The 12,924-nt window shown below is 36.1% G+C and overlaps 1 protein-coding gene across 1 annotated transcript; it reads right to left on the minus strand.

The window, feature by feature from the left end:
• Positions 1-737: 737 nt before the first annotated feature.
• Positions 738-6,585, minus strand: LOC104591319 (subtilisin-like serine-protease S). The gene is made up of 7 exons (XM_010250125.2): positions 6,488-6,585; positions 5,912-6,009; positions 5,540-5,697; positions 5,396-5,406; positions 4,710-4,824; positions 3,768-3,972; positions 738-1,294 (listed from the first exon to the last, which is right to left on the minus strand). The coding sequence occupies exons 1-7, from the start codon at positions 6,583-6,585 to the stop codon at positions 738-740; spliced, it is 1,242 nt and encodes a 413-aa protein (XP_010248427.2).
• Between the last annotated feature and the right edge of the window lie 6,339 nt (positions 6,586-12,924).

Genomic DNA, 12,924 nt, shown 5'->3' on the forward strand with positions numbered 1-12,924 from the left:
TGTTGGAATTTTTTGTTCCAGGTTCCCTTTAAGGGGCAATTATCTCTTATTTATACTTAAGCGTGCTAGAGGTAGGTGAAGATGAACGCCCCGGATGAGAGATGTACGAGGTCAAGCTGTAGGCCCTGGTGGGTATGTCCGATGGTCATGTGGTTGGCTCCGTACAGAGGCAGTAGGGCTCCCTCCTACTGTGGTTGACACTGTCAGATGCTAGTGGGCTGGGCCTCCCAGCTCGCGGTGAGTTGGGCCAAGCTAACCCGCACCAAGTTGTATTGTAAATCATAAGATTTCTTCTCTATTTTTTAACAATTTATCAAAAAATAAAATAAATATATATATTTATTTATTTAGAGTATTATTTTTTTTTTATCCTAAGTGGGGGTCGTCATAGCAATGGCTTCCCACAAAGGGCACCAATTGTTGCCGCGCAGATTGGCCGGGAGAATCGAGGTAAACTTGATTGGAATTAACAAATTAAGAATCCTCACAATAAGGGATGGTAATTTTTCCAAGACAGAAAAGCACAACTCTTCTGATACTTAAACAGCATGCATGCATGGTACGTACAGGCAGAAAGCACCACCCAGAATACGTACATATATAACATACATGAGTTTATTGATACATATATAACATACATGAGTTTGAACTTTGAAGATAGAATACGTACACTACACACATAGCTTAAATTAAGTAGTATATAAGCAGCTAGTTATAGGCTATACTGCTATAGGTAGCTAGACTGAGAGCACATGAAGTACAATGGGACTCCTAACCCTATGGACTCCGTTTAAGTTGCTCCATATCAACTCCCCAGACACAAATCTGCCATTACTATCCTTGTAGGGCTTGAAATCTATCATAAAAGACTTCTTATCACCGGCTTTGCTGAATTTGAGCTGATTAGGACGGACCATAACGTTTACTCCAGGTGGTTGCATTACAGATGCAACATAAACAGTTGGACCTTCACCGTAGTAAGTGACTGTGCGATCAACCGAGAGGCTTCCACTCATGTCTGTCACACCAATTGAAGGATAATTCAGATTGTAGATTGGGACCGGTGGGTTTTTACAAGGAACGTACTTCCCTGTAAATCTCAGCGCGTCTCTGAGTGTGATATTCTTCTCATTACAGATAAAATCATAAGCGTCATTGAAATTAAAATCGTAAACCAGCCCAGGATCTAGTGCTGCAACTGGATTTACGTGTCCAGATCCATAGTCAAAAGGCGTCGACGCTGATTCCTCTAAGCTGCTTAATATGGGTCTCTGGGTATTGTCAAGTACTGTAGCTGTATGAATCAATCAAAGCAATAGAAAACTTTGTCATATAAAAATGATCAAGTAATTGCCTCAATCGGCACAGGCCGGCCGGGTAATAATTGATATTAAAAATAATTTCTCCAAAACCAAACAAACATTAATTATAAGTATTTAAACAATATTAATAATAATAATATAAATATTAGCAGAATAGGAACCGTTTGTTTTAATATAGTTATATTGCTTAGTGAGAATATCATCTCAATTAACAGCGTTACAAGTTTGAAAATGTAAAACGATATATCATTATTATCTTTTTTTTTTTTTTAAATAAACTGAAATGTACTACACACAACTGAAGGTAGTACATCTGTACATATGGTATTGGCTACATGCATGAATCTTATTCTATCATTCCATTTTGCTTTGTGCCTTATTCATTGTAAAATCATGATCTTTAAAGGCTGCATTTGGTTTGTGGGAAGCAGGGAAGGGAAGAGAAAAATAAAAAAATCAAATGGAATGACAAAAGGCCAAGATTAATGTATTTCTCAATTTTTGGAAAGTGCGTTCATACCATTTCCCTGTGAAAAGGTGCAAGGAGGGGAAGATTGTCTGATACTTGTCTAATACAGAAAAATACTTGCTTTATTATTGGGGCTGGTGTTCCACTGTTTTCTCAAATCCTAATTGCATCTATGCATTGGGAATATCTCCTCATGAATGAAAAAAAAAAGTAGGGGATATTCCAAATGCATGGTTGTAAGTGTTGTGAGGATTGAATTCGGTCACTGTTTTCCCATTTGCAACGAAATAATAAAATATTAAATTTTTGTGTTTGATTTTCCTCTGTCATTGTGCCCCCATCTTATCCTTTCCCTTCCCACCAAATTCAACATGCAAACCAAATACCTCTAAAATCATCTTTCATTACTTCAACTGATATTTTTTCGGTCTACCCCTAGTTCTTCTAGCCCCTTCAACTTGTGGCAAATCACTTCTTCAAATATGTGCCAAAGATGTACATAAGTATATTTCTAACCTTATCCCTTCTAGCTTTCCTACAAATGCATCTCAACATTCGTATTTCTACTAGTCATTTTTTTTTCAGATGCTATTTTATTGGTCATATCTCACTTTACTTTTACAACATTGTTCACCTTATGACCATTTTATAATTTTTTTTCTAGCCTAGATGGTATTCTCACATAATGTAATGCTCTAGATACATCCTCCCATCTTTTCTATCATGCTCTAATTGATCTATAGCTTATGTCCTCTTCAATCCCTCACATTGATCGAGTTATATCTCGGTTTATAATCCTAATTGTACCCTTTGTGTTCAATATACATATATAATCTCCTGTTTCTCAGGAAATTGTATCTCTTCTACCATTCTTCTCCCAAAACCTAAATTCTTTATACATCATGTCATTTCCTGTACTACTTTTCTCCACATACCTATTTAGATGTCCTCTTATAAAAGGGAAAATCTATGAAACGAGAAAGACATGATATTAGAAAGGTTTTGACCAATCACAACCCCTCTGATGCATTTGATGAAAACCCACTTGATTAGTTACTATTTTTATGATGCCGATTGATTGGTTCTAAGTTTTTCTGATTCATGTCTTTCCAGCATCATAGTCAAACCCCTTATAAAAATATCCTTTTTCAGATAGAATTTCTTAAACTAATCCGTATATGTTTCTTAATATCATCTTTTAATGCTTTCTTCTAAATCCACTTGTAATGTGTAAGCACTAATTATATTAATAATTTTTAATTAAAATATATTTAAATAAGATTATTCTATTCCTGATTCTTTTAACATTTACAATTTCATTTTTCAAATCTTTGTGTACTATTATTGCTACTCTATTTCTATTATTTACTTCTCCAATGCACCATAATTTAAAAATATCATGTTTTTATGTTTTTCTACTTTCATTTAGAATATCAACCGTTCCTTTAACTGTGTAAATTAACTCTGTACCATTTCTTATTAATATTACTTTATTTAAGAAATCAAATCAAATTCATGTCTTTTATTGGCCTCTTTACTCCTTCAATGATGAATTTTTACATATTTCTAATGACAAAAGAGAAATTTTTTTTGTAGGTACGCAACTGAGCAATGTTGTGATGTATCACTTTTAAGTTATGTTGTATATTCAAAAGAGTTTGGCAAAACACTAGCTGAATGTATCACTTTTGAGTTGTGTTGTGCTGACCTAACCCAACTCACTTCCTTTATCCAGGCTTGGGATTAATAATATAAGCTAAGCTCAAACACTAGCTGAATTAAATGACTATTTATACCTCACTAAGGATTGTAGAAAACTGCCAACCTCTAAAAACTTTCATATTTAATTTTCTCCAGATTAATTATAATAAACCCCAACAGAAGAATTAATTAAAACATTAGCAAAATTAACCACCAAAACTATACTGCCAATGTAGTATAGTATATATGTACTCTTATGAAAAGGGGTTTATTACCTGTTGTCATGATTGCGGATTGTATGGCTGCTGGACTCCATGACGGGTGGACAGATTTGATGATAGCAGCAATGGCTGAGACATGTGGGCAGGCCATGGAGGTCCCTGAGATTATATTGTAGTCAACCGGTCGTCCTGCTGTTTCAGCAGTTGCCACAGGAGACCAAGCTGCCAATATATTTACTCCTGGTGCTGTAATATCTGGCTGCAACATTACAAAATATTTTGCAGATATATTTTGATTCTAAGAGAACAAATTCAATTAAAATTACAAAATAATTAATAAAGTGACATTAATTATAGTGTTTAGATAACTAACGATCAGCATTTTTCCAATTGATCAATAGCATCAATGTGATTATTGTTCTTTGCAGATACTTTTTTCGTGGAAATGATTTCCGAAGATAAACCCTCCTTTGTTTCTGAAAGTGGATACTTGTCTCAAAACGAAGGGAGGCAAAATAGCCACTGCATTACGAATAAACAAAAAACCCTCCCCGATGAATTTGCATTTTTTCTTTCGTTGGCTATACAACCTATGAAGTAGTTATTATAAACAAGGCCTAGGGGTGCAACTTGGGCTTAGTTGTGTCTGGTTGAGATGAACCAGGGCCCAACCCGAGGTAAGGGTCAACCCTAACCCTACCCTCAACCTGAGAGTGAGACCAATCCAACCATATGTAACCCTAACCTAACACAAGTAACCTCGTTTTTCTTCCCATGCCCAGCCCGCCTGAGCCCATACAGAATGCAGATGGACCTCGGCAGCCCTAAAACCCTATCAAGGTTGACTCCACCCTAACTCACTTACGCTGGGTTAATGTGGGTTTTACTGCTTAAACCGATGCAGCAGTTACATCCCTGTTTACGGTATGAGGTGCAAATTACAGCGTTAATGCACTTTTAACAAAAAATGTGCCATTGACTTGAAAGCAAACTTACTTTAATTATGCTAGGTGCTATTTTATTTGGTCCCTTCGAAGAAAACGAAGCTACCACTGGTGCTGGCCTTGTTTTCAGAACTGTTACTGTACGAGAGATTTTCGCAATTGGTTTCCTGTAAGCAAAATAAAGATGCATTAAGTTGGGATGCGTGCATGGCTAGCTTCATGGTAGGGTCCCAATTGGGCAGGGCTAGGTTGGGTTGAAGTAAACCTTCACCAGCTGGTCGTAGCATAGGTGGTCGGATCTCCTATATATCCATGACCAGCCATAAGACACTATAGCTGCACAACGGGAACATTTTCCATACTTGTTTGTTGTTACCACTCATCGGGAGACTGACGTATGGCTATAATATCCCGTGGCTAGGTGTGGATGAGGTTCTTGTGGATAGGATGAGGGGTTATGAGTTTGGGGGCAGGTTATCTCTTCTTTTTAGATTCAATTAAAAGAAAAAGGATTAATTAATTAAAATATATCCCATGATTTTCAAAATTAGGATTAAGGAAATAATTAAATGACTAAATGGCTTTACTGGAATTTACATCTGCACCCCTCAGTATATTCTAACTGTATATTGAGAACATCTCTCACTGACAATTTGGGGAGTGTGTGGCGCAAGATGTGATCTCCCTTCACTGTTTTAAAGTTTTATTAATATATAATTAAATCATATCTCTACATACCTTCCAAATTCCTTTACCAATGGATTACATTACATATACAGACAAAAACAGCAGCATAACTGTTAGCCAAGTCAAAAGAAATAAGCATAAATGAACATATATATATATATATAGTGAGAGAGAGAGAGAGAGAGCCTTTACTACTTTACCAGTGTCAATGACACCAATGATCATATCCGACTTCACGTCAATCGGCAATTGATTATATTGGTTAATAGAATCAACTCTCAAGAACTCCCAAGAATGTGTGGTGTGAAGATGAATTGTGTGGCTCTCGAAAACCGAAACAACCGATTCACTCTCTGCACCATCCGTTATGCATGGATCAGTAATTAGAGAATAATTAATGTGCTTTACAATCTTAGGTTATGTCATTGTGTCTAGTGGACGTGGTTATCTGATGTGATAAGATATAATAATTTTTCACAAGTCTCTATTTCTAAACTCCAAACATTTCTAGTAAAAACAATAATAATTAATACCAAACATACCCAACTCAGCTCATGTAAATCTTACCAGAAAGTTTCTCTGCTTGTTCTTCCGTGAGCATGGCAGAGAACCCTCTGAAGCTCTTGGTATAATGGTGAACTACTGCCTGTTGTGCTCCATCAATGCTTCAAAAGAAGGAAAATAAAAATCGGTGATAAATTTAGGACTTCTAATCAGTAGGTACCCTAGCTAAATCTATTGAACTGTTGCACAACCCAACAGTGAAACATATGGACACAATCCCAGTTTACTTTGAGATAACATCTGCTGCGACCACCGTTGCAAGATATTTTTGTGACCCCCAATAATGTAAGTCCACAAGGTATATTTAAGTTAATTTTAAAATCCAACGTGTGTTAAGGTTTAAGTCAATCCATGAAAACTCAATCAATGCTTTAGGCTTAGTTTGGAAGGAAAACCTTGTATTTAGTACATATTCGTATTTGTACTCTTTAATTACAAACTTAGCTTTTATTTTTCCACTAGAATGTCTGTTGTATGTTACTGGGTGCGCATGCACGGTTGCAATTGTTTCCTGTTAGGATGGTTGCAGCTGATGTGATGTGGACAACTGGGAATTACATTTATATCTTGGTAACTTACCTGCCAACAACTGAAGCAAGCATCTGATGATTAGCACTGATCACAGAATCTGAGTCCGGGTATGAGTGGTCTCCCATGTAAACTATGTAGTGCTGCATCCATTTTCTTTAGTAACTGAAGTGAATGGCTTATCACTTCATTTTTTAGAAAAAAGTAATTTAATAATATGATATTCAAGGATCGATCTAGTAATTAACCCAATTTCAGCTTCAAACATAAAGGAGCTCACCATTCTTCTAAAATTTGTAATCATTTTATAACTAACAATGAAAATCGAATTGAATAAAATCATGAATTGTATTGAAAATCTTAAGATTGTTTTTTACTTTTTTAATAATTTATCAAAAAATAAAATAGATATTATTAAAAATCTAAGGCCTCATTTGGTTCACATAATGGCTCTTTAACCCATATATGATGGAAAATAAATTCAGATATGTTTTTTGAAAAGTTTTAAATGAATAACTTTTTGGAAAGGGATCTAAAACAATTCTCCCTTAACAAAACTTCAAATAAGCAAAAAGCAAAAAAAAAAAATACCGAAAATGGTACAGAATTAATTATTGATTAAATTAATTCAAAATGTATGGATCATATAATTATCAAGATTAGAGAATTAATTAAGCAAATTGTAAGACTCGGACAAAAATTTTGAGAATTATGAATTCACTTATTCAAAAAGTAACAAGTCATTCGATTCAACCATCTCAATTGTAATCGAATGGCATCTTGGCTGAACTGGATGACATTGCTTTATCTTGTCGTAGTATATAACATAAATAAATCATAAAGTATCAACCATTAAGGAGTTCGCAACCCCCTTAATAATAAATTTCAGTTAGCTATAGCATCAGGTTAGAAGAATGAATATTACCTTGGTGGTGGTAGAACTGGATCCATGCAAGAAAGAAAATGCAAACAAGGCGAAAAAGGTGACAACAATGGTAAATCTCATGATTCTGATGGAAATAGGACAACAAAACAAGAGAAGGTCAAGGAAGATTAGATGCTGCTAACTCAAAAACAAAAACAAAAACAAAAAAAAAAAAACTACTTTAACGTTGTTTCTGAGTTCCATTGATCAACAAAGTGCCTACTAGTCCTATTTATAGTTGAGGAAAAAAAAAAAAGTTTTTGAACTCAAGATTTCAGTTGTTTCATAAAATACTTAATCTGTTTTCCTCAAAATCAAAATTTAGGGACTGAAAGCAGACTGGTTGGTTGCCGGACCTCAAAGGGCTCAAATTTGGATACATGCAACTTGTCTTCTACGGTTCTATCCATTGACCCCAGCCCTGCCTCCTGCGACGACGATTGAAAAGTGGAAATATGTGGTAGTGCGTGCAGGAAAATACATTACATGGTGGGCCTGTAGAATGTTGATAATTAAGCAAATGCCCGTCTGCCATAAAATTAATTGATGTGATAACGAAACAAATTACCTGTGTAATATAGTCCATTTAAATTTTGGCCAAAGTCAAGTTAAACTTAAAGCCCAGCCCATGTAGTACTAGTAGAATCAATGGCAATGATTCACGTCAATGATAAAATATACATGTATTTTACTATTTTATGACTGACTTACATCCTTATTAATGATTTCACAGCCTGCTAAACAGTTATCAATGAACTATGTAATCCAATCAATCAGGACTCAGGAGTGATATTGGATTTGTTATGTTGTCATTCAGCCATTTCCGGGGAGATGTTCTCAATGCACGGCTGGATGTGTTGTGACGTGGGCGTGAGTGTGAGTGTGAAGAGCAAATCCAGATATCTATTATTGGTAATCTTTTATAAGAATTAGATCCGGCAAAAAGTTGAACCAACCTGTGAGTTCAACTCGAAAAGAATAAGATAGGGTCCCCTACCTAGCGACCCAAACTAGAGGATAACCTAATCAAAATTCTTTTCAAACCGGAATTGATCCAGACTGTTGAATTTTTTGAACCGGATGGTTAAATCCATGTCTTATCTTATAAATATCTATTATAGGAAATGGGTGCTCTCTGCCAGTAGATCCCACGTGGGAGAACCCATTTCCTATTAATATATATATAAGATAACAATAATTACTGATTATTACAGTAATTTAATAAATATATAATTAATAATTACTGTTATTATAAATATTGTTAATAATTAGATATTTACTTTAAATTAAAATTATAAATACTGTTATTAATAAATTCTGTTAATAAACTTAGTAATTGTTGTTATATTAAAAATAATTAAAAATGTTATTAAAAGTATTGTTATTGACTATTTAATAAAATATTATAATTACTGACTATTATTGATAAATATTGTTAATTTAATTTAATTTTGGTAATTATTAATTTAATGAATATTGTTAATAAATCCTATTCATAAATTTAATAATTAATGTTATATTAAAAATAACTAAATAATATTATTAAAACTATCATTAATGATTATTTAATTAGTTAGTATAATTACTTACTATTATTGATAAATGTTGTTAATAACATTCTGACAACTGACAGCTTGACTGTCCAGTTCGAACGGATGGCCCGTTCTGACAACAAAAATTGCAAGCAAAAAATTACGGAACCATTCTGGCCACCGGTTTTTGGGTCGATGGTTCGATCATCCGATTAGAACGGACAGTCCGTTTTGACAACAAAATTTATAGGAAAAAAAAAATTGAGTTTGTGAGGTCCATTAAATACTATCATACGTGCTATGTCATTCAAGCGTATGACTCATACGACGCAAAAACGGAACCGTTCTGGCCACTGGCTTTTAGATTGACGATTCGACCCTTCGGTTCAAACGGACGGCCCGTTCTGACAACAACAAAAATTATAAGCAAAATTTTACAGAACCGTTCTAGCCACCGGTTTTCAGGTCGACGATTCGATCGTCCAGTTCAAACAGACAACCCATTTTGACAACAAAAATTACAGGCAAAAAATTGAGTGTGTGAGGTCCATTGAACAGTATCATACATGTTATGTCATTCGAGCGTGTGACTCATATGACCCGAAAATGGAACCGTTCTGGCCATCAGTTTTTGGGTCAACGATTCAAATAGACGATTCAACGGGTTGACGGTTCGACTACTCAGGTCAATGGGTCTTTGACTAATTCAACGGTTTTTTTCTAAGGATCGGGATTGGGGTAAAGCAAAACTGGTTGCCTAGACGGTTCCCAATTAAAAGAATAAAAAAAATGGACAACCCATTCTAACAACAAAAATTATAGGCAAAAAACTCAGTGTGTGAGGACCATTAAGGAGTACCATACATGTTATGTCATTCAAGTGTGTGACTCATACGACTTGAAAATAGAACCATTTTGACCACTGGTTTTTGGGTCAACGGTTCAACTTTTTAGTTCGAACGGATGGCCCGTTCTAACAATAAAAATTAAAAAAAGAAAAGCGACCAAAAACCATTGAACGGGTCAACAGTTTGACCTCCCAGGTCAATGGGTCATTGACCGATTCAATGATTTTTGGCTAGGGACCGAAATTAGAATAAAACGAAACCAATTGCCTAGAAGGTTCCCGATTAAAAAAATAAAAAAAAATGGCCAAAAATTATTGAACAGATCAATGGGTCAATGGTTCGACTGCTCAAGTCAATAGGTCATTGACTTGAGTTTAACCCGATTTGTCATTTAACTACAAGTTGGGTCAGGGTTGAAACCCTACACGTAGACCAGCAAATGGGTTGATTTGTATATCTTTTAACCAATTATCGGACCAGAAAATGTGAACCGTTTGTTAATTGAATGTAATTCTCTAACATAACATAATAATACATGCTTTACAAATGTAATTCACCTTATTACTACAAATGTAATTCACTGTCCTCCTTATATCTTTACCCCTTTGCTAATATAATTAGTGGTTTATGTAATTCACTAATATAATTACTCTGTAGTTATATCTTTGCTAGACCCGATACGCCCATCATTCCTCTGTAGTTATATCTTTACCCTTTATAAGCAGGATAGTGAATTCATTCCTCTAACATAACATAATAATACCTTGGACGCCCATCATTTGGGAATTTTTCCAAGATAGAAAAGCACAAATCTTCTAATACTTAAACAGCATGCATGCATGGTACAAGCACCGAGCACCACCCAGAAGAGATACAAACTACCCATTATTACTAAACCAATTACATATATTTATCACATGTGTGCTTTATTGATACATATATTACATACATGAGTTTGAAGATGGAATACGTACACTACACACGGCTTAAATTAAGTATTATTATATAAGCAGCTAGCTAGACCGATGCGGTTCAAAGTTCTTTAAGGTGGTGGTTTTTTCGGACCGTCGGTTTTGTCTAATTAAGTTGGCGGTCTAGACCGCCGCCTTTGGTTTTACTAATGGGTAAGTCGGCAGACATTGATCGCCGTCTTAGGTCCTATGTGACATCACTTCCCATCTTGTTCATAGCTAAACTGGCGGATATGGATTAACAGAATAGACCTTTTCTTAAAAAAAAAATTATATGCCTACTTAATTTCAGCTTTTTTGATACCTGCCGTTTTCTAATGATTTAGCATCTTAATATACCTACGAAATCCTATAACTGATACATGAAAACTTTGATAAATAAAAAATGTAATTTAAAACATCTATTAATTTAAAGATTAATTACATTAAAAAATCCAAAAACAAATTGTTCAAATACAACATCCAATTGGCATATTAACACTACAAGAACATCAAAAACTTCCAAATTTTCTAGTGGTATACAATTGACATATTAACCATACAAGCCACTGGTAATGATAGTTGTCTTCACCATTTCCTGCGAGTCGAGCATTAGAGTGTTAGCAACAATTTTCATTCAACAAATCTATTAAAATAATAATAATTTCTTTCATTACAAATCAAACAAATACCTTGATAACTCCAACTAATCACACACTTAACCACATTAACTATGCATTGGAAATTGATAGCTCCATGTATAACCAGACCTAGACCTTATCAAATGTATCATTTACAGATCTTATGAGATTCACACCCAGATTTGAGACATGGAATTCTAGACTCCGGTCCAAAACCCACCAAATGCCAAAATAAATCAGGTATGTAGAGATTGGGAACAACCTATTGCAAAACATTGAAACATAAACTTCATTATATGCATATAATTAAAGACGAAAGAGAAGATATACTTCATTATATGCATACAATTATGATCTGATCCCTCATAAGCTTCAAGGTGGAGTTAGAATTTGGACTTTCGTATTCTCTCCTCCATATATTGTACCTTCCCTTGACTGTAGTGTTGAGCTGTTTTAGATTGTTCAATTGTTGTTGCTTGCATTTTCTTTTTAGACTCTTTGTTCTGGTGGATGAGCTCTGCAGTTCGAAGTTTCCTCAAAAAAAAATGACCACCTTGAATCCATTGTCCTAAAGATATTTAGAATTTTTTATTAGAAGAATTTGACAGTTCACCTGTTGTTGGAGCTTTATTGGGTTGCCCTTAGTGCATGAAGGGTTGGTCTTCCTATTATCGCGTTGTAGGGAGAGGCAACCTTCACCACCCGGAACTCATGCATCCAAGTCACCTGGTGTGGCGCTGTCCCTACTGTGATGGGTAGGGAAATTTTTCCTTTCGGCCTGATGACGTTGCCGAAGAAGCCGACGAGGGGAGCATCGGTAGGCTAGAGTCGCTCTGGCGCGAGCTTCATTCTCTCATAGGTGTCGTAAAAAAGGATATCGGCTGACAAGCCACTATCCACCAAGATCTTCTTCACCATAAAATTGGAGATGATGGCTACGACCACAAGGGCATCATCGTGGGGGACTGTAACCCCCTCTAAGTCCTCGTCGGTGAAGACGAGGGCATGTGGACAGCTCAACCTCTGCGGAGCGTCCGGGTACTTCTGCTTCTTCGGGGCAGGCTCCTGGATGTTAAGTTGGCTGGCATAGGCTTTTCGAGCCAAGGCTGAGACTCCACCCGAAGCCATGCCCCCAGCGATGACGTCGATGACGCCTACCACTTGCTGATGGTACTACTGTTGCTGGGAGGATGAGGCGCCAGCCTCTCCTCCGATGAACTGCTTGAGGTGCCCGCGGCGGATAAGGGACTCTATTTCATTCTTTAGATCGTAGTAGTCCTCGGTGTCATGCCTGGTGCCACGGTGGTACTTGTCGTACTTCATAGGGTTCCCCCTCTTGGGGTTTCTTTTCAACTTCGTTGGCCACTTCACAAAATTCTCTTCCCCGATCTGCATCAGTATTTGGTGCGGGTGGAGTTTAGTGGCATGTTGTCCTTGTAAGCCAAGGCCAGAGCCAATGGCTTCTTGTTGTCTTTGTCGCCATGGTTGCCGGGGTGGCGCTGGTCTCCACCTTTCATCTTTTTCTTTGGGGGACTGTCATGGCACTCGGCCACCCTTTCTCGGTCGTCCCTGGCCGAAACCTCTTCGGCCGC

Source organism: Nelumbo nucifera, chromosome 6 (assembly GCF_055504915.1).
Source record: "Nelumbo nucifera cultivar China Antique chromosome 6, China Antique-T2T, whole genome shotgun sequence".
Lineage (NCBI taxonomy): Eukaryota > Viridiplantae > Streptophyta > Magnoliopsida > Proteales > Nelumbonaceae > Nelumbo > Nelumbo nucifera.

Bases quoted from the DNA above. Each gene is read 5' to 3' on its own strand.
- LOC104591319 (XM_010250125.2), bottom strand. From the start codon at position 6,585: ATGCAGCACTACATAGTTTACATGGGAGACCACTCATACCCGGACTCA. The intron at 6,010-6,487 runs GTAAGTTACCAA...CTTCTTTTGAAG, and splicing joins CTTGCTTCAGTTGTTGGCAG to CATTGATGGAGCACAACAGG. The intron at 1,295-3,767 runs GTAATAAACCCC...TGATTCATACAG, and splicing joins ATCCGCAATCATGACAACAG to CTACAGTACTTGACAATACC.